Source organism: Oncorhynchus mykiss, chromosome 10 (genome assembly GCF_013265735.2).
Source record: "Oncorhynchus mykiss isolate Arlee chromosome 10, USDA_OmykA_1.1, whole genome shotgun sequence".
In the NCBI taxonomy this organism is placed as follows: domain Eukaryota; kingdom Metazoa; phylum Chordata; class Actinopteri; order Salmoniformes; family Salmonidae; genus Oncorhynchus; species Oncorhynchus mykiss.
The window spans coordinates 24,662,395-24,685,282 of NC_048574.1; the positions used below are offsets into that span (position 1 = coordinate 24,662,395).

The following is a 22,888-nucleotide window of genomic DNA, read 5'->3' on the forward strand; positions in this document are numbered from 1 at the left end:
AAATGAGGGAGTAAGACCTGTCTGAATGAGTGGACCCTTGTCGTGTCACAGAGCTTTTTCCATGCGCAATCCCGAGAGAATGCCTTTCTTGTTTACCTTTTATATTGACAACGTTATTTTCCGGTTGAAATATTATAGATCATTTAGGCTAAAAACAACCTGAGGATTGAATATAAACATTGTTTGACATGTTTCTATGAACTTTATGAATAAAATTTGGATTTTTTTGTCTGCCTGTTTTGACTGCGTTTGAGCCTGTGGATTACTGAAGAAAACAAAACGGAGGTTTTCAGATATAAAGAGACTTTATAGAAACAAAAGGAACATTTATTGAGTAAATGAATGTCTTCTGAGTGCCACCATATGAAGATCATCAAAGGTAAGGGATTCATTTTCTCTCTATTTCTGACTTGTGTAACTCTTCTACTTGGCTGGTTACTGTTTGTAATGATTTGTCTGCTGGGCTATGTTCTCAAATAATCGTAAGGTATGCTTCGCCATAAAGCATTTTTTAAATTATTGCCTGCTAACATGAATTTATTTTAACTAGGGAAATTGTGTCACTTCTCTTGCGTTCTGTGCAACAGTCAGGGTAAATGCAGCCGTTTAGGCCACCTGGCTCATTGCGAAGACAGCCAACTTCGCCAAACGGGATAATTTAACAAAAGCGCATTTGCAAAAAAGCACAATCATTGCACGAATGTACCTAACCATAAACATCAATGCCTTCCTTAAAATCAAGACACAGAAGTATATTTTTTTTAAACTGCATATTTAGTTAAAAGAAATTCATGTTAGCAGGCAATATTAAACTAGGGAAATTGTGTCACTTCTCTTGCGTTCATTGCATGCAGTCAGGGTATATGCAACAGTTTGGGCCGCCTGGCTCGTTGCGAACAAATTTAGCAGAATTTTACGTAATTATGACATAACGCTGAAGGTAGTGCAATGCAACAGCAATATTTAGACTCATGGATGCCACCCGTTAGATAAAATACGGAACGGTCCCGTATTTCACTGAAAGAATAAACGTTCTGTTTTCGAAATGATGGTTTCCGGATTTGACCACATTAATGACCTACGGCTAGTATTTCTGTGTGTTACTATATTATAATTAAGTCTATGATTTGATAGAGCAGTCTGACTGAGCGGTGGTAGGCAGCAGCAGGCTCGTAAGCATTCATTCAAACAGCACTGTCCTGCATTTGCCAGCAGCTCTTCGCAATGCTTCAAGCTTTGCGCTGTGTATGACTTCAAGCCTGTCAACTCCCGAGATTAGGCTGGTAATACTAAAGTACCTATTAGAACATCCAATAGTCAAAAGGTGTATGAAATACAAATGGTATGGAGAGAAATAGTCCTATAATAACCACAACCTAAAACCTCTTACCTGGGAATATTGAAGACTCATGTTTAAAGGGACCACCAGCTTTCACATGTTCTGAGCAAGGAACTTAAACGCTTGCTTCTTTACATGGCAAATATTGCACTTTTACTTTCTACTCTGTATAGGGCCTCCCGGATGGCGCAGTGGTCTAAGGCACTGCATCGCAGATGCAAAATCAAATGGAAGAACTGCTATTTCGTTAACCCACTGCAACGCCACCGCCTTTTAAATAGTGTATCAGAGCTACAGACTTCTGGGTTGCATCATTGGATTTGTCTATTTCTTCCTCATAATTTTAGTCTGTGTGATTAACGGGGGCTGAGCTAGAGTGGCGTTTGTGAGACAAGGGCAGATCCCGAAGGGGCCCGGGCCGAGTCTTTTTACAAAAACATCTGTGGAGTCCGAATGGTTTGAGCTACAAACGATTAAAAGCTATCTATGAAAAGTTGACTCTCACGAAAACTCACATGAACAGTTGAAGTAGGAAGTTCACATACACCTCAGCCAAATACATTTAATCCTAGTAAAAATTCTGTCTTAGGTCAGTTAGGATCAACACTTCATTTTAAGAATGAAATGTCAGAATAATAGTAGAGAGTGCTTTATTTCAGCTTTTATTTCTTTCATCACATTCCCAGTGGGTCAGAAGTGTACATACACTCAATTATTATTTGGTACCATTGCCTTTAAATTGTTTAACCTGGGTCATACGTTTCAGGTAGCCTTCCACAAGCTTCCCACAATAAGGTGGGTGAATTTTGGCCCATTGCCCCTGACAGGGCTGCTATAACTGAGTCAGGTTTGTAGGCCTCCTTGCTCGCACACGCCTTTTCAGTTCTGCCCAGAAATGTTCTACAGGATTGAGGTCAAGGCTTTGTGATGGCCACTCCAGTACCTTGACTTTGTTGTCCTTAAATTCTTTGGGCTGGGGGCAGTATTGAGAAGCTTGGATGAATATGGTGCCCAGAGTAAACTGTCTGCTACTCAGGCCCAGTTGCTAATATATGCATATTATTAGTAGATTTGGATAGAAAACACTGAAGTTTCTAAAACGTTTTGAATGATGTCTGAGTATAACAGAACTCATATGGCAGGCAAAAACCTGAGAAAAAAAATCCAACCAGGAAGTGGGAAATCTGAGGTTTGTAGTTTTTCAACTCTTGGCCTATCAAATACACAGTGTCTATGGAGTCAAATTGCACTTCCTAAAGCTTCCACTAGATGTCAACAGTCTTTAGAACCTTGTTTGAGGCTTATTCTGTGAAGTGGGGGAGAATGATAGGGGATTGAGTCAGAGGTCTGCCAGAGAGCCACAAGCTGGACACGTGCATTCACGTGCGAGGTAGCTCGAGTTCCATTGCATTTCTACAGATAAAGGAATTCTCCGGTTGGAACATGATTGAAGATTTATGTTAAAAACATCCTAAAGATTGATTCTATACATCGTTTGACATGTTTCTACGGACTGTAACGGAACTTTTTGACTTTGTCTGCACCTAGTGATCGCATGTCTTGAATTTGGGTAACTGGGCTGAACGCGCTAACAAAAAGGATGTATTTGGACATAAATGGACATTATCGAACAAAACAAACATTTATTGTGGAACTGGGATTCCTGGGAGTGCATTCTGATGAAGGTAAGTGAATATTTATAATGCTATTTCTGACTTCTGTGACTACACAACATGGCGGATATCTGTTTGGGTTGTTTTGGTCTCTGAGCGCCGTACTCAGATTCTAGCATGGTGTGCTTTTTCCGTAAAGTTTTTTAAAAATCTGACACAGCGGTTGCATCAAGGAGAAGTGTATCTATAATTCCGTGCATATTAGTTGTATCTTTTATTAAATGTTTATTATGAGTATTTCTGTAAATTGATGTGGCTCTCTGCAAAAATCACTGGATGTTTTGGAACTACTGAACGTAACGAGCCAATGTAAAATGAGATTTTTTGAAATCTATATGCATTTGCACTTTTCGCACCAAAGTACGTTCATCTCTAGGAGACAGAACGCGACTCCTTCCTGAGTGGTATGACGGCTGCGTGGTCCCATGGTGTTTATACTTGCGTACGATTGTTTGTACAGATGAACGTGGTACCTTCAGGCGTTTGGAAATTGCTCCCAAGGATGAACCAGACTTGTGGAGGTCTACAAATTTTTTTCTGAGGTCTTGGCTGATTTCTTTTGATTTTCCCATGATGTCAAGCAAAGAAGCACAGAGTTTGAGTTTGAAGGTATCTGTCTGAAGAATTGTTGGGAAAATTACTTGTGTCATGCACAAAGTAGATGTCATAACCGACTTGCCAAAACTATAGTTCGTTAACAAGAAATTTGTGGAGTGCTTGAAAAACTAGTGACTCCAACCTAAGTGTATGTAAACTTCCGAATTAAACTGTAGGTGGGAGGCTTGGGCGCACCATAATGTTGGATGCCAACCGCCGATAAACCCCACAGAAGAGGCAGGGGAGACAACAGTAGTTAGCTTTAGCTAGTACACAATGGTAGACAGTGTCCTTCGCCGCCGCCTGTCAGGCATTGTTTGAAGGTAAGCCTTGTAATACATCCATAGGTACGCCTCCAATTGACTCAAATGATGTCAATTAGCCTATCAAAAGCTTTGAAATCCATGACATAATTTTTCAAGCTGTTTAAAGGCACAGTCAACTTAGTATATGTAAACTTCTGACCTACTGGAATTGTGATACAGTGAATTATAAGTGAAATAATCTGTCTATAAACAATTATTGGAAAAATGACTTGTGTCATCCTACCTGACTTAACAAAACTATAGTTTGTTAACAAGAAATCTGTGGAGTGGTTGTAAAACAAGTTTTAATGACTCCAACTTAAACTGTAAACTTCCGACTTCAACTGTATAAATGTGAAGAATACACTTGGCGTTTCTAATCACTATCAAATATGGTTATGAGAGGAAGCCCACTGGCGGGCAGTGGGAGAAGATGGATTTCTCATTGCTGAAAAATTTGACCTCAATACAGTTCTGTTCCCAAAACTAGAATATGTTATGAACAGAGTGGATGTTTTGTAGACTTTACCCTTTGCAAAAGTTTTTAAAAAATGGCATTGTTTAGAAGGAGTGCAAAGGTGAAATTTGTTAATGCACAAGCGCACTTCAGAGTAGGTGTTCCCTAATGGAAATATGCATGATACTAGAACGCACCAATAGGATCTCACTTGCTCATGCTTGGCTCTGCCCCCGTCCTTGCATGTTCTGCCCACTATGGCACATGTTTTCCCATTGGAAACGACAGTCTCTCGTTTTAAAGTTATTCATTTTTAACTAGGCAAGTCAAAACAAATGCTTATTTACAATGACGGCCTACCCTTGCCAAACCCGGACGACGCTGGACCAATTGTGCGCCGCCCTAAGGGACTCCCAATCACTGCTGGATGTGATACAGCCTGGATTCGAACCAGGGACTGTAGTGGCCCCTCTTGCACAGATGCAGTACCTTAGACCACTGCGCCACTTGAGTACATTTTTGATGGCATGCTTCAAATTCAAATTCTTCCGGCTTCATGCGCCATTGGGAGTTTTCTATTGGAATATGTGGATGAAGTCAGCACTATCACCATCTACTGGTTTTAATGTCTATGAAATATTCAGCCTAGCAGTGTGCGTGCTTTGTCTGGATAAATGCTGTGTGCACATCTTGTGAACAGCTATGTCATAGACTATACAGTAGGTGTTGGTACTTGGTAGCTTAATTAGGGTGAACCTGTTGATGATTACAGTAAACTAAACTCCCTATTGACTGAGTAGCCTGGCATATTATTTTGCATAATTGATAGAGTTTGCCCAACATTGTAAATCAACACGTTGTAGAAAAGAGATGGGTGCATCGAAAAACAAGTGTGTTTTGCATTTGGCAGAGTAAAACCGCATGCCAGGTTTTTCGGAGAAACGTTGATTCGTTTCCACAAGACTAGGCTATGATAATTCAATAAATAACTTTATTCACATTGCATTTTTAACAAACATGAATTACAGTACATATGACACAAATTGCAGAGATTCAATCGAGTTTAGCTAGCCACATCTGAATTGCCATATTTTCATTCATCATGAATTGTATTCCCAACGCATCTCTTGCTAGAGCTCGTGGCATGATACAGTATTTGCAATACTGAATCAGCTGACAATGTGTAATAGCCTATCCAGTTGACTAGTCTATAACAGCACACACTCATGTTATATTTTAAGCCACTGATTTGACTTTTAAAAGGTGTTTAGGAAGCAAGCAAAATCAAAACAGCACCACTAACAACTTATGTCTCCATCGGTGTACTGTACACCACTGACACCGTTCCCTGGGCATTCAACTGTTAGGTATAGCTTCAGAGTAGCCTACCTAGCAACATAGATACCTAGCTGTATCAGCAGTCTGCCAGGTCACACATGCGACACACAAAGTGACTATTCAATCACGCCAGTAGGCCTATGGATCATAGTTTGAGCAAACTAAATCAAATGTCTAAATACATGTAATAAAGCTGCGCATTTTTTCGGTAAAGTGATGCAATGTAAATTAGCCTAAACTTCAGCATGGTAACGCGCTCAGAATAGCTCCCGCTACAAATATTCAGCATTCATTGTAGGCTACGGCGTTCAACAGAATCTGGACATTCGCAACATAAAAGTGTTCAGAACATCTGACTGGTTAATTATAACTAACCATATTAAACTTGCACACTGAAGTTGAATTTATGGTCTTTATACTTTGGAAAATCAACTATTTTCATATCCAATTTCGCTCATTTAAACTCCCAGCTGCAGCTTTGTGAGTATTGCAGTGGCAAAGGGCTCAAGACTAAGGGAAAACTAGCCAAAGTGATTTGTGTTGAGGGGTTAGTATGGAAGACAGAAAGATCTGTAACGGCTATATGAGTGAAATTAAAAAATTCAAAGAATGTAACAAATATTTGAGTCTTCTTTAGGCACATGGAATATCGTATTCCAACTTGAAGAACTGTTAGGCTACACTCAATGGTTAACTAATAAACTACTAAAATTATACGGGCACATCCAGAAAAAAGCTTGCTCTGAATGCAGACTCATTTTTGCCCACTCCTCCATGTCCATATAAAATCATTAAAAATACGTAGTTGTTTAGTTTTTCGTCGAAATCCTACCTTTGTGAAGAGCTGCTGGAATCACGAACAAAAAGAGAAGAGTAGCGAGAGATCCGTTGCCTGTGATCGCCATGTTGTACACCTGCTTCAATCTGGCTGCTGGAGTAGTAGCTAGCTACTTCACCTAGCGACAACGCGAATCACTTTAATGATATGCATGGCGGGGAGGGAACAATTCAAATTCATTTTTTAAAAGATGGTTAAACAACTAAGAAAGGTTATACAAGTGTTACTGTGGGTTCTTATTGAATAATGCACAACTGAGGGAAAATCGTTTATTTTATTTTCAACCATTCCAGAACATTAAATCATTTTTGTGTGAAGGGTTCAAGGCAAAACATCCAGTGAATTTTCAAAACTTCCGTAATTATTTGTTTTGTGACAAACAGTGCTTAGATTACTCATAGATGGCTCGTCACATGAACTGGGAAGTATCATATAGGTGGCAGCTTTTTCATCCATATATTCCTTATGTGCTATCAAAAATGCTGTACATGACAATATGTTTTGCTTCACTGGCATGTTCATTTGCGAATAAAAATGACCTGCACACACATTCAAGTGTCACCGATAAGTAAATAGGCTACATCCACTTTGGGCATCATGCAACTAAGATACAAAAACAAGCATACAGTCCGTACTGCATTTTCAATATAGAGAATCTTGTTGAACATCATTTTCACCGTTATATTTTATTTATTTAACACAGTACAGCAAGATAGCGCAGTAGCCTATATGTCCACACCACATTGATATAAGGAGGGCTCATTAGAATGACTGCTCTCTGACAAAAGTAGCTTACAGAGTGGTGCCTCTAGTGGTGGTACCAAGTTACATCTTTCTTTTTTTATCAGAATCTCTTGCAGGAAAAAAGATGATCTTGAGGCTATAGCATAAATGACATGTACTGATTAGAAATGTCCCAGTGGGAAGGCCACAATGACATATTAACTGTCTTGAAAATATACCAATTCATAGTAAAACACAAGCAATCCCAAATGCAATCATCACTCTGAAATCGTAAGGATTCTTCTATGTCATGTCATACCAAAAAATGACCAGACCTCTCTGTTCTCCCTCAATATCAGATTGCAATGTACCTGCCGGGTCTTAACATTCCTTGTGATTTACAAAAGTTTGGGATTGGATTTTAAGGTTGAGTCGAAGAAAGCTCAGGAATGATCTTCACAGTGAATCAGGACCAGATTAATGGCATAATACCTTTCTGATTCGAGCTGTACCCTGCAGAGATTGACACACACTGAGAGTGGAACTAAAGTATTGTGGCTGTGTTTGATGTAGTCACGCCTGTGTGTTGGAGGCCAGTTGAGGCCAGTTGAGACGTTATCTAATTAAGGCCAGGCACCACAGGCTAAAATTAAATTTTTGCATCTGCTTATCAATTTAGAGATTGTTTGGTATTTTGGTCCATTAATATTGGTATTTGAAAATGTCAAAAAGTTTATGAAAATGTTATTTTTGTTAGTTTATCATATTACCGGCATCACTTAAACCACTTAAATGGACATACATCCATAATTTCGCTCAGTACATTGAATCACACACCATTTAAAATCCCATTTCATATAGCATGTTACAAACTGGACTATATGTAGTAACTTACTTTGAAGAGATGGTGATTGGGTCTAAATAGGTCTTTGGAAGTCTAAATTCATTGTATTTGCCTTTAACTGCACTTTCACGAGTCAGACTCTTCCCACACGCCAAATCCTTTTTCTCACCCTCAGAAACATCTACATACACCACATTTTATGTGGTTATCCTTAGACGTTTCTCCAGACTTAGACATAGGGAATTATTTATATGTTGTCAAATGTTTATTTTACAAAAAAAGTATTATATTTGTGTCCACATTGAACTGGTAAAAGTTGATTGTGATATGGTTAAGGGGGGAAAATTATGCCATATTAGGGTGTGGTGCCTGGTCTTAATAACCACACACATACAGTGCCTTGCAAAAGTGTTCACCCCCTTGGCATTTTTTTTTTTTTTTTTTTTTTGCATTACAACCTGTAATTTAAATAGTTTGGGGGGATTTCATGTAATGGACATACACAAAATAGTCCAAATTGGGGAAGTGAAAAAAATATCTTGTTTAAAAAAAATGTAAAAATTAAAAACAGAAAAGTGGTGCGTGCATATGTATTCACCCCCTTTTCTTTGAAGCCCCTAAATAAGATCTGTTGCAACCAATTACCCTCAGAAGTCACATAATTAGTTAAATAAAGTCCACCTGTGTGCAATCTAAGTGTCACATGATCTCAGTATATATACACACACTAGTTCCGAAAGGCCCCATAGTCGGCAACACCACTAAGCAAGGGGCACCACCAAGCAAGCGGCACCATGAAGACCAGGAGCTCTCCAAGCAAGTCAGGGACAACGTTGTGGAGAAGTACAGATCAGGGTTGGGTTATAAAAAAATATCCGAAACTTTGAACATCCCACAGACCACCATTAAATCCATTATTCAAAAATGGAAAGAATATGGCACCACAAACATGCCAAGAGAGGGCCGCCCACCAAAACCCAGGCAAGGAGGGCATTAATCAGAGGCAACAAAGAGACCAAAGAACCCTGAAGGAGCTGCAAAGCTCCACAACGGAGATTGGATTATCTGTCCATAAGACCACTTTAAGCTGCACACTCCACAGAGCTGGGCTTTACGGAAGAGCGTCCAGAAAAAAAGCCATTGCTTAAAGCAAAAAATAAGCAAACACGTTTGGTGTTCACCAAAAGACATGTGGGAGACTCCCCGAGCATATGGAAGCTGGTACTCTGGTCAGATGAGACAAAAATTTAGCTTTTTGGCCATCAATGAAAACGCTATGTCTGGCACAAACCCAACACCTCTCATCACCCTGAGAACACTATCCCCACAGTGAAGCATGGGGTGGCAGCATCATGCTGTGGGGATGTTTTTCATCAGCAGGGACTTGGAAACTGGTCAGAATTGAAAGAATGATGGATGGTGCTAAATACAGGGAAATTCTTGAGGGAAAACTGTTTGTCTTCCAGAGATTTGAGACTGGGACAGAGGGTCACCTTCCAGCAGGACAATGACCCTAAGCATACTGCTAAACCAACACTCGAGTGGTTTAAGGGGAAACATTTAAATGTCTTGGAATGGCCCAGTCAAAGCCCAGACCTCAATCCAATTGAGAATCTGTGGTATGACTTAAAGATTGCTGTATACCAGCGGAAACCATCCAACTTGAAGGAGCTGGAGCAGTTTTGCCTTGAAGAATGGGCAAAAATCCCAATGGCTAGATGTGCCAAGCTTATAGAGACATACACCAAGAGACTTGCAGCTGTAATTGCTGCAAAAGGTTGCTCTAGAACGTATTGTCTTATTTCTTGCTTGTTTCACAATAAAAAATATTTTGTATCTTCAAAGTGGTAGGCATGTTGTGTAAATCAAATGATACAACCTCCCCCCCCCCCCAAAAAAAAATATATATATTTTAATTCCAGGTTGTAAGGCAACAAAATAGGAAAAATGCCAAGGGGGTTGAATAGTTTCGCACGCCACTGTACAAATTGAACCTTTAGCTAGACAAGTCAATGCTTGGCTCTGCCCCCATCCTTGCATGTTCTGCCCACTATGGCACATTTTTCCCATTGCAAACAACAGTCTCTCGTTTTAAAGTTATTCATTTTTAACTAGGCAAGTCAAAAAAAATCTTATTTACAATGACGGCCTACCCTTGCCAAACGCGGACGATGCTGGGCCAATTGTGCGCCGCCCTATGGGACTCCCAATCACGGCCAGATGTGATACAGCCTGGAATCAAACAAGTGACTGTAGTTACACCTCTTGCACTGAGATGCAGCACCTTAGACCGCTGCGCCACTCGGGAGCCTAAGTTCAGAAGCTGAGGTACTTGTGCTCATCCGCTTGAAGTTTGCATGTTTAAAATATAGCGACATGTTGCATTGATGTGTTACTTTGTGTCACTTAAACTGGCTTTAAGCCCCCCCCCCAAAAAAAAAAAAAAAAAATATATAATAATCAACATATGAATGATAGTTCTGAACTCAAATGTTCAGCATGAAAAGTTAATTAAGCAATAAAGCACGTGGGGGTGTGGTATATGGACAATTTACCATGGCTAAGAGCTGAGGCACGACACAACACGGCCATATACCACAAACCCCCGAGGTGCCTTATTGCTATTATAAACTGGTTACCAATGTATTTAGAGCAGTAGAAATAAATGTTGTCATACTCATGATATATGGTCTGATATACTACGGCTGTCAGACAATCAGCATTCAGGGCTGGAACCACCCAGTTCTATTTTAAATTAAAGCATTGTTGGGGGACAATGGGAGGGTTAAATAATTAGTTATACATAAGTTATGCATCCACTGCTTAATTGGTTAGTGCCGATACTAATGACCAAATTGTTAATCGCATGGTATAACAGGAAATAACTGGTCCGAGAGAAAAGTAGTTGGGATAGTGCAGATATTTTTAAAGATTTAAAAGGTAATACTGATAAGCTTTGTTTATGGTTTTAAATCAATGTATGCAATTAGTTCCACATTAAGAAAGACCTTTCTTATCTAGGCTAATGAATGCCCAAAAGCTACATAACCTCCAATTATTTTGGGGGTGAACATTTATTTTATTATACAGCCTCCCATTATGGCAGACACAAGAGCCTAGAAAGAATGGAACAACGGGTCTGTCTGGCCATGACATGTGACAGATAGCTTTGAGAGGAATGTGAATGAGAACTTTTTAGTTTGATTTATATTTGTAATTACACCCATTCAGAACTCTAATCAGAGATTAGGCCAATCAACCATTATTTTTTGGAAGCGCATGATTTTCAAGTTTTATATTTCCTTGCCTATATTTGAAGGTTACAGAAAAAGTCCTCATCATTGCAGACATGAGGATGTCTTGCCATATTTTGTGTGTCGTTGGGATAGGTTTGCACCTGCTATTTCAAGCTCATAGGGTCTCTATTGACACATTACCTAAATATATGAATCATGCTCTTGTCTTTGTTGTCCCTTCTTTTTGACATTTACAGTGCCTTCTGAAATTATTAACAACTCTTTGCTTTTTCCACATTTTGTTGTGTTACAGCCTGAATTTAAAATGGATTACTGATTCACATACAATACCCAGTAAGGTCAAAGTGGAATTTTGTTTCTAGAAACTAATAAAAAAAAACATTTAAGCTGAAATGTCTTGAGTTAATAAGTGTTCAACCCCTTTGTTATGGCAAGCCTAAATAAGTTCAGGACTAAAAATGTTTTTAACAAATCGCATAATAAGCTGCATGGACTCATTTGGTGTTCAATAATAGTGTTTAACATAATTTTTGAATAACGACCCCATCTGTAAGCCACACATACAGATAATTGTAAGTTCCCTCAATCGAGTAGAGCATTTCAAGCACAGATTCAACCACAAAGACCAGGGAAGTTCACATTGCCTCGCAAAGAATGGCACCGATTGTTGTAAAAAAAATTAAAAAGCAGATACTGAATATTCCTTTCAGCTTGGTGAAGTTATTAATTAGGCTTTGGATGGTGTATCAATACACCCAGTCACTAAAAAGATACAGGCATCCTTCCTAACTCAGTTGCCAGAAAGGAAGGAAACTGCTCAGAGATGTCACCATGAGGCCTATACCATGAGGACTAGAGTTTAAAGGTTGTAATATGACTACATTGTAGATACTCCACAACACTAACACAAATGACAGAGTGATAAGAAGGAAGCCTGTACAGAAATACAAATATTCCAAAAAAGGAAAAGACAGAAGAACAGCAATCAACAATGCAAAAAATAACAAAACAAAATAATAAATTTAAAACAAAGGACATCAAGGACAACTAAAATCATAACAGCAATGCCAACTGTATATGTTTTTGTGCATGTCTGGCACTATTACATGCATGTGTGTGTTCTTGTATGTGTTTATTTGAATGAGAGTGTGTGTATATGCATGGGTACAAACACCTGCATGGCATCAGCCTCCGGCAAACCGGCATTAGTTGTAAAAACACTGCCCCTTAGTGTCATTCAAATGTACTTTTTATTATGTTTTATTTGGACTTTTTATTTTTTTATTAATTTTTAAAACTTTTATCTCTGACCATCATTCTATCTCCCACACAGCAACTCCACTCCCACTTCTCTCCAATTCCACATACCAACCCTCAGCCCATCCCATCTATCTCTGCTGGCCACCCACTTCGGGTTTCTACGCAACACATATCTTTCAACTATGCTCTGATGTTTAACGTAAAATTTCTATCGATCTTATCGAATAGAATATACAGATTGCGAGTTGAAGAAAAATACTTTTCCTAAGAGTATTAGTATATTAGTAATTGAATCCTAAGGATCCTGGGACTAAACACCTCCCTCTGCAACTGGATCCTGGACTTCCTGACGGCCGCCCCCATCTGCCACAATGGGACGGCATGGAAGAGCACCAGTAAGCCAGTGACTCGACCCCTGTAATAGGGTTAGAGGCAGAGAATCCCAGTGGAGAGAGGGGCAAATGCCTTTTCAAAATCCACTATAGTTTTGACTTAGATCAGTATGAAAATCTATGGCAAAACTTGAAAATGACTGTGTAGCAATAAATCAATAATTAACTTGACCTAGCTTGAAGAATGAAAAAAATATATAATGGTCAAGTACTGTACAATCCGTACAATAAGCTCTTAGAGACTTACCCAAAAAGACAGCTGTAATCGCCGCCAAAGGTGCTTCTACAAAGTATTGACTCGGGTGTGAATATGTTCAACAATTTCTGAAAACATATTCACCTTGTCATTATGGGTTATTGTGTGTAGATCGGTGAGATTCAAATGATAAAAAATCCATTTTGAATTCACGCTGTAACACAATAAAATGTGGAAAAAGTCAAAGGGTATGAATACTTTGAAGGGCACTGTCGGTTATAGTCCCTACGGATAGTAGCAGGTGCAGTTGTTTCACTGATGCAAGTCAATCTAGCTCATAATGAGTTGCTTTCTGTAGTTCTTCATCATTCTGTAATAAATAAAGTAGTTCCACTGTACAAGGTTTGTGACAGAGTAGGCTAACACTTTACCTACATTTTAGAATTAGAATTTGGCAGTACGTCCAACCTGCCTCACAACCGCAGACAATGTGTATGGCGTCATGTGGCCGAGCGGTTTGCTCATGTCAACGTTGTGAACAGAGTGCCTATGGGCAGGCATAAGCTACGCACAACAGAATTACATTTTATCGATGGCAATTTGAATGCACAGAGATACCGTGATGAGATCCTGAGGCCTATTGTCGTGCCATTCATCTGCCACCATCACTTAATGTTTCAGCATGTTAATGCATGGCCTCATGTGGCAAGGATCTGTACATAATTCCTGGAAGCTGAAAATGTACCAGTTCTTCCGCGGCTTGCATACTCACCAGACATGGTCATCCATTGAGCACGTTTGGGATGTATTATGGGAACAGCAGATGATTACACCATCTTCCACACGGTTGAGGAACAAGGTCATCTACTCCACCCACACCACGACCAGCTGGCTCTACTGGGTAAGACCATGAAGGAGGTAGTCCACCTCCTCAGACGGAGGGCCTCCTACCACGGGTCGTCACAGTGAGCCAGTCCCCCAGCCTACCCAGCCCCCCCCCCCTCCTCAGGTCAGAATTGCCTGACTGTCACTTCCGGAGAAGTATGACGGCACTCCATCTTAATGTTGTGGCTTCTTACCCCAGTGCTCCCTATATTTGACCTGTCAGACGTGCGCCCCCACCACCGAGAGGGCCAAGGTCGCCACGGTCATTTCCAGGCTGACCGGACGGGAGTTGGAGCGGGCTATGGCCATCTGGGAAAGAGAAGAGGAGGAGCTGGGTTCCTATGAAAGGTTGATGGCTCTGTTCAGGGTGGTCTTCAACAATCTTCCAGAGGTCAGAGAGGGAGGTGAGAGACTTTTCCAACTCCAGCAGTGTGCCCAGACCTCTGTGGAGTACGGCCTCACCTTTCGGACTGTGGGGGCCTCCAGCGGATGGAAAGAGCCGGCCCTCCACACTCTATGACAACATATCCTTGGACACTCTAATTGCGATGGCCGTCCATCTGGATAACCTTCTTCGGGAGCGTCAGTGTCCACCTCACCACTCACCTCCCTCCTTTGGCTGTCCTGAGGCAGAGCCTGAACCCATGGAGGTAGGGGCCACACACATCTCCGAGTCGCCGGAGACAGCTGGGGCTCTGTCCCTATTGCGCCCAGGAGGGGCACCAGCTTCAGTGGTGTCCGGTGTGTCCTAACCTGAGGTCCACTAGAGCAGAAGGGCGGCCCCGTGACCTTCCATCTCCCAGGGTAGGCGTGAGTATTCCATTATCATTGATTTCCGCCAAACCTTTACTGGCTCCCATTTCGCTGACTGGCTGTCCCTCATGTGTTACCTCTACAGCTCTAGTGGACTCCGGTGCCACGGGGAACTTTATCGACCATGCCCTCGCCTCCTTCCTGAACTTAACCTCATACCCACTCTCCTAAACTACTACTTCCCCTTCCCATGCCTCAGCGACCTTGGTCACATCTGTCCATAGACTTTGTAACGGACCTTCCCCTTTCTGAATGTTTTACCACTATTCTGGTGGTTGTTGACAGATTCTCCAAATCCTGCAGGTTTATCCCTGTCTCTGGTCTACCTACCGCTCTGCAGGTTGCTGAGGCACTATTCCAGCAGGTCTTCCGGCACTATGACTATCTGGACATAGTTTCCGACCGTGGTCCCCAAATCACGCCGTGGGTCTGGAAAGCCTTTATGGAGAAGCTGGGGCCCATGGTAAGCCTCACATCCGGGTACCAGCCTCAGTCTAACAGGCAGGTGGACAGGACAAACCAGGAGCTGTGGAGGTTCTTAACTTAAGGTTAGGGGGCCCAATTTCAACTTCCTGCTACTCATGCCAAGAATACAAGATATGCATATTATTAGTAGATTTGGATGGAAAACACAGTTTCTAAAACTGTTTGAATTATGTCTGTGAGTATAACACAACTTATGTAGCAGACAAAACCCAGAGGACTAACCGTTTAGATTTCTTTGGGGGGGGGTTCTGTCTGTTCACTGAGATCTAATTGGGAAACGATATTTCTTAGGAACTTGTTTTCAGTTCCTACCACTTCCACTGGATGTCACCAGTCTTTGGAATTTGGTTGATGTTATTGATTTGTGCAATGAAGAAACACGGCCATCTAGGAACTGGGTAATGCTGTAGAGAGTTTCGCAAGACTTGAAAAGTAGCTTGGTTTGTTGTCTTCCTGTATTGAACACAGATAGACCCGTCTTCAATTTGATTGATTATTAACGTTTAAAAATACCTAAAGTTGTATTACAAAAGTAGTTTCAAATGTTTTGGCAAAGTTTACAGGCAACTTTTGAAATATTTTGTAGTGACGTTGCGCAATTTGGAAGCTGTTTTTTTCTGGATCAAACGCGCCAAATACATTTTGGATATATATGGACGTAATTAATCAAACAAAAGTACCAATTGTGATGTTTATGGGACATATTGGATTGCCAACAAAAGAAGCTCGTCAAAGGTAAGGCATGTTTTATATTTTATTTCTGCGTTTCGTGTAGCGCCTGCAGGGTTGAAATATGCTACCCTCTTTGTTTACTGTTGTGCTATCATCAGATAATAGCTTCTTATGCTTTCGTCGAAAAGCCTTTTTAAAATCTGACATGTTGGCTGGATTCACAACGAGTGTAGGTTTAATTTAGTATCTTACATGTGTGATTTAATGAAAGTTAGATTTTTATATCAATTTATCTGAATTTTCCGCGCTGCATTTTCCCTGGCTTTTGGCCAAGTCACTGCCAGGACCGGCAGGGGGAGTGGGCCTGATTCCTTCCCTGGGCAGAATACACCCAGAACTCACTTCGTCACTCCTCCACCGGGCTCTCCCTTCCAGTGGATATCAGCCGGCCCTGTCTCCGTGGACTCTGAGCCATACCGAGGCTCCTGCAGTTGACGAATGGTTCTGGCATGCAGAGGAGGTGTGGAACGCTACCCATGTGAGGCTCCCGTGTTCCATCCTGGTGACCGCGTCTGGCTCTCCACCAGGAACCTCCCGCTCCACCTGCCCTGCCGGAAGCTTAGCACCCGGTTTGTGGGGCCGTTCAAGGTCCTCCGGAGGATCAGCAAGGTAACATATAGATTACAGCTCCCCACTAATTACCGGATGTCACCCTTGTTTCCCAGTGGTTCCTGGTCTCATGGCTGAGGCCGTCCCCCACAATAACCCTCTGCCTCATCTGGTCATAGAGGGAAGCCCAGCCTATGCCGTCAGATCCCACCTGGACTTCCAACGTCTGTGGGGGTCTGCTCCAGTACTGGGAGGGGTACGGTCCAGAGGAGCAGTGTTTTGTTCCGGTGGACGACATTCTAGATCCCAACATCATCCAAGATTTCCACCTTCGCTGTCCGGACCGACCCGCTCCTCGCCCTCGGGACGGTTACCCTAGCTGGCATCGTTCAGGGGGGTGGGGGGTTACTGTCACATTTACTCCCGTTCCGGCACTCGATGTCGCCAGTTTACTAACCACTAGTCCTGGCATTATGCACACCTGGCAACCCTCATTACATACACCTGGGCCCCATCATGAGGCACACCTGGACTTTCTCACTACCCTGATTACTCCCCCTTTATCTAGCACTCCCTAGCATCACTCTTAAGGCAGCATTGGTTCTGTTTTAATGTCCAGATGCTTGTTTTGTTTTGTTTATCTCCATTTTCATTATTAAACTCACCATCTGCACCCTAACTCCCTGCGTCTTTGTTACAATATTAAGCTATTACTTTACTCTTCTAGTATTCTATACATTATCAATGCAGGTTTTTTTCTCTACTGGTATCCCATGGTTGTCACACTTTCATTATGCACTTTATTGACATTCTGTGAAGTTAATTATACTTTTCAGAGAGGTCCAAATCATGCCTTTGATCCTGGCAAGCGTTAAACATTCTGTTTGTAAACGGTCCATAGCTTTGGTCTGTCGAGAGCCTGTCAATTTTGCAATCTGACAACCCTGATTCATCTACTTTTTTCCACCCACCAGAAATAGTAAAATACACAGAACATTGACATTTTCACTAGTATGCAGTGTCAAACAACTGCTTAAGCCAACCAACACCAAGGTGGAATGCTCAGACACCTAATGATTGCACATCCAGCTGTTTTTGTAGGATATTAACTCAAAAAATATAATTTGAGCGTAATCCAACGACAACAAATCTGACCACCGAAGCCAAAAATGATCTGAACACAAACATTTTAGAGACCAGATTAAGGGAGATTTCATGCCCAGTCCAAACCTTACCTCACTCTCCAGGAATTAGGACTCATCAACAATATGTTGGCTTTATAATGTAAATTCATTGGTTGCTTTCTCAAATTTACTTGCAGTTGGAGCAAGGGTTGCAAATTGATAATGTAATCCAGGTAGCTCCTACCCTTGATGGTGCATTATGCAAATGTTATGTGATGGCTCACAGGGTAAGTGCTTTGATTTTCTGGAAATGAAGAGGAATTAAAGTAATGTTTATACATGCCTCACATTTCAATGATAACCCTCCATGCCTATACAACTGGAAAGACAACTCTCAGCCAAATCCATTCTGCACTTATCAGGGGTGGAGGCAATTGTCTCCTACTGGCAGTGTTCTTTCTGGAATAGCTACAGTTAAATGCAGTTTTTTTCTCCCTCCAATAAAGTGGATACAGGATGTTTTTTTCCTACTTTGTGTGACTTTGGGACACCCTGATACTGTACTTTGGTTGACAAATCATCTTTCATGGCATACAACTAGTGCACTTGGTCTGCATCTACAAGCTACCCCTTTCCTGTATAAACAGGTCTCTGCACTTTAAGACTATATGAATGGTAAACATTTTCTGAGCAGTAAGCAGCACAGATTACCACATGGTGAGACAGTATGTCACTGTTAGTTGCTCTCTCATGAGGTATTCTAATTCTAGGCAAATAAGTCTGTTTTTTGTAACGTACAGTATAGGAATATTTCAGAGACCTATTTAATCAACAACATACAGTCAAATGCATGCCCACATAAGATGAACCGACCATTGTAACTAATATGATTAACAAATCTGCCCAAGACATTAAGATAAAATAAATATAACTAAATGCATTCAGTTAAAAATAAACCCACAGCTGCTCCCAGATTAAAGCAACTCCTAACAGGAGGCCACAGCAGGAATACAATGTAACCTTTGAACCCACTGGTCATGTTTTGAGATCCTGCCGTAATAGACTACAAGCTTTTGGTAGCTTGTTGGATCAACACTTTTCTTCTGGAAAGTCACCATAAGGGCTCTTCAGTTAATGAAATCGTCCTGTTATTTATTGATTTGCTTCAAGGTCTTTGTTCTTGTCTGCAAATATAAGTTATTTGATTTGGAGCAAACGCTACAGTACACTTCTGTCCCACAGTACCTTGGTTGTCCTCCCCTGCAGATCTGGGTTCAAATACTATTTAAAGTATTTCAATTACTTTTCAGTACATTTAAAAAATATATATAAACTTTATTTGAAAAAAGTAGTTGAATATTGGAATTTATTTGCACCATGCCAAGCGTGAATCCAAGACTGAGGTTAATCTGGTCTGGCTTCTAATGCTCATAAACAGTCAGGTGCTTATCAACTGCTTCTTTCAGGTTTTTGCCAAGATTTCGATTGTACCTGGTAAGTGAGATGTTTAGTCAGTCCTCTCTGATGCATGGAATGATGTAGCTAGCTGTGACAATGTCAGATCCTTGCGCACAAAATCTGTGGCAACCTCAAATGGGGTTTGGATATCCACAGCATCAACGTGCTTGGATAGCTTGGTGACAGGCAGTGTGTCACGCTTTCCTTAATCCGCATTGAGAACTGAGCGTTCAAGTTGAGAGTTCCACCTTGTGACAGTGGCTGGTTGCAGACGATTCTCCCCTTCAAGGAGATCCTGTGCAAACGTTGACTTGCGGTCGTGGGAGACAATGTTGGAGGCTTTGAAAATGGCTTTGTTGAGGTTATCTGCAGATTTAAGGCCATCTTTTATGGTGAGCTCTAGTGTGTGAGCAAAGCATTTTTCATGCTGTGAAAGTGAACTTCATCAAGGTTAGTGCAATTTACCGGTTATAGACCTTCCTCATCTATCAGGTGTGAAGGTAAAACCCAGATGCAGACAATGTCGAATTAACAAGGGTTTAATAATACAACAGGGGCAGGCAATAGACAGGCCAAGGCAGGGGTCAGTAAACCAGAGGTACCGGATGGCAGGCAGAGGTCAATAATCCAGAGGTGGGGAAAAGGTACAGGTTGGCAGGCAGGCTCAGGGTCAGGGGCAGGCAGAGTGGTCAGGCAGACAGGCTCAGAGTCAGGACAGGCAAGGTTCAAAACCAGGAGGGCAAGAAAAAGCGAGACTGGGAAAAGCAGGAGCTGAGACACAAAAACGCTGTTTGACTTGACAAACAGAGAACACAGGTATAAATATACAGGGGATAATGGGGAAGATGGGTGACACCTGGAGGGAGGTGGAGACAATCACAAAGACAGGTGAAATAGATCAGGGTGTGACATCAGCTTCATCATCAGTAACCTCTTCTTGAGAGGAAGGCAGCAACCATGTATTCATAGAATTGTATATAAACATTTGCCTTTTTGACCAAATTTTATAGCAGATTATTTGAGGGTATCTGAAAAGGGGTTTATTCCAGGTATGTATTTGAAAGTATTTTCAAATACAATTTAGTAGACTATTTGGTTTTTACAAATAACCATTCAAATAAAAGTAATTGTTTTTGGCCGTATATTTGAAAATACTCAAGAACACAGAATTTGAAATAACAAATACTCAAATACACATGTATTTGAACCCAGGTCTGCTTCCACGTAATGATTTGTTTAAAGTGCAGGTTTCCAACAGCAGAAGAATCTGATTAATAAGAACTCAAAATGGAAATCATATTTGCTTACATCTGAAGTGATTTATCTATAAGCGCAGGCTTTTATCTGTAAAGTGGGCACAATGCAGGCTAATGTTCAGCACTAATGCACAGAATATGATTTTGCCCTCTTCAGTGAACAAATGTGTAGTGCTTTAAAATTGCTAATATAAGATGGAATCTTACATTTTTTGTATTGATCACGTCACGTGAGTGGCTCAAGACCTCTGCTGTGCATGTTGTTCATTGGAGCTTACCCAAGCACACTATCTTTTGGCTGTCCATTGTATCATCTAATTGATTGCAGATGGAATCTCAACATTGAATACTAGCTACGTGATGTGTCTGACTGTTGAGTGTCATGTGATTGCTTAATAAAGAATGTATGACAAGAGGCTATGCCCACCTGTCATGAGATTAAGCACAAGAAAGACAAAAGTAAAAATCATATTAACTGGGTTTTTTCCCATTTCAAAGATAAACACTATACTATGCACTATATTGATATTATGTTCTATAACTGTCATCTCCTTTTTGTAACATCCCTTTGTAACAACAACACTGACACGTGGAAATAACCAATGACAAATGTGAAAATAACCAACCCACAAAGTGAACATTTTAATCAACAAAAAATATCTTTGGAGTCCTGCAGTACTAAAGTGTGTGTGCGTGTGCTTGTGTGCGTGCGAGAGTATGTGAGAACACGTGCATGTGTGTGTCTACATGCACGCTTGCATGTTGTATGTGAATGCATCCGACAGCATACAGACAGAATACCAATATTTTGGGACAGTCTATTTTCCACAAATCTATTGTTATCAATATACTTCCCGGAGAATTGAAATTCAAGCAGGAAACTCAGGTTTGATCTCATTATCCATGCGAGCGCATCCATTTCCTTTCCCTTTCATCCTCTCTCAAAGCCGTTGGAGACCTGTACAAGCTGTCAACTGGCAGCTGTCCTTTAAAACAGCACATAGTTTTTAAAACTCATTATCTAGTTGAACGTTTCCCATTCACAGTTTGCATGTCACCCAAACTGGCTGTCTGACGGCAATAGTAACGAGGTTGGGTGTGTGGTGGAATAAGGTTAGAAAGCGGTAAGCAAATTAGTTTGAGTCTTTCTCTCAAAGCGAGCATGGACTGCCTTTAACTGGAGGATGTGATTAAAGGCTGTGTGTCCATTTTCCCATTGATTTCAGCTTCTTCCGCAAAATAATGTGGTATGAAAAGCTCAATATTCAGAGACAATGTCCAAAGAACTCACACATACCACAACCTTCCAACTGGATAGGATAGCATTTTTTCTGTCGGATAGACTATCCCTCATCAATACAGAATGCAATGAGAGACGTTCACCTGTAAAGATAATGATGATCATTAGTGAAGTAATTATCATTAAATCCTATTAAAAGGTGACATAGTTGGTAATTTTCTCTAGCTCTTCATTAATTAGTTGGTGTTGGTGAGTCTATGGAGCTTTGTCGACAACAGTTTGGCAGATCCCTAGTTTGCCCACAGGAGGTGCTTGCTCTTATCTTTAGGGACTCAGTAGGACCCCTTGTTTTTGGTGATTGCCATGTCTGTGCTTCTTAAGTTTGTGTTTTTTACCTGTATGCAAGTCAGTATGGAAACAAAGTATTCATGAATTGTATAGCAATTAAGTCTGTGTGTGTGTGTGTGTGTGTGTGTGTGTGTGTGTGTGTGTGTGCAGGGTTGGGTAGGTTACTTTCTAAATGTAATTCATTACAGTTACCACATTGAACAAAAATATAAATGCAACATGCAACAATTTCAAAGATTTTACTGAGTTAAGGAAATCAGTCAATTGAAGTAAATTCATTAGGCCCTAGTCTATGGACTTCACATTCGGAACGTATTGAGACCCCTTGACTTTTTCCACATTTTATTATGTTACGGCCTTATTCTAAAATGTATCAAATAATTTTTTCCCCTCATCAATCTATACACAATAACCCATAATGACAAAGAAAAACAGGCTTTATACATTTTTGCTAATTTATTGAAAATTAAAAATGGAAATATCATATGTACATAAGTAATCAGACCCTTTATTCAGTACTTTGTTGAAGCACCTGAAGCAAGAGTACTTGAGGCAGCGAATACAGCCTCAAGTACTCTTGGGTATGACGCTGTAAACTTGGCACACCTGTATTTGTGTACTGTAGTTTCTCCCATTCTTCTCTGCAGATTTGCTCAAACTCTGTCAGGTTGGATGAGGAGTGTTGCGGCACAGCTATTTTCAGGTCTCTCCAGAGATGTTTAATGGGGTTCAAGTCCTGGCTCTGGCTGGACCACTCAAGGACATTCAGAGACTTATC

At 40.9% G+C, this 22,888-nt stretch overlaps 1 protein-coding gene across 6 annotated transcripts in view; it reads right to left on the minus strand.

Annotated features, from left to right (window-relative positions):
* The window catches only part of LOC110534869 (cell adhesion molecule 1), a 502,917-nt gene extending 496,244 nt beyond the window's left edge, over positions 1–6,673 (minus strand). For 5 of the 6 annotated variants that reach the window (XM_036989934.1, XM_036989933.1, XM_036989932.1 and 2 more), the window contains exon 1: positions 6,542–6,673. In XM_036989934.1, coding sequence (XP_036845829.1) covers positions 6,542–6,614 — 73 coding nt within the window. In that variant the 5' untranslated portion in view covers positions 6,615–6,673. The remainder of the gene's footprint in view (positions 1–6,541) is intronic. The other variant, XM_036989930.1, reaches the window with a different exon arrangement.
* Positions 6,674–22,888: the final 16,215 nt, after the last annotated feature.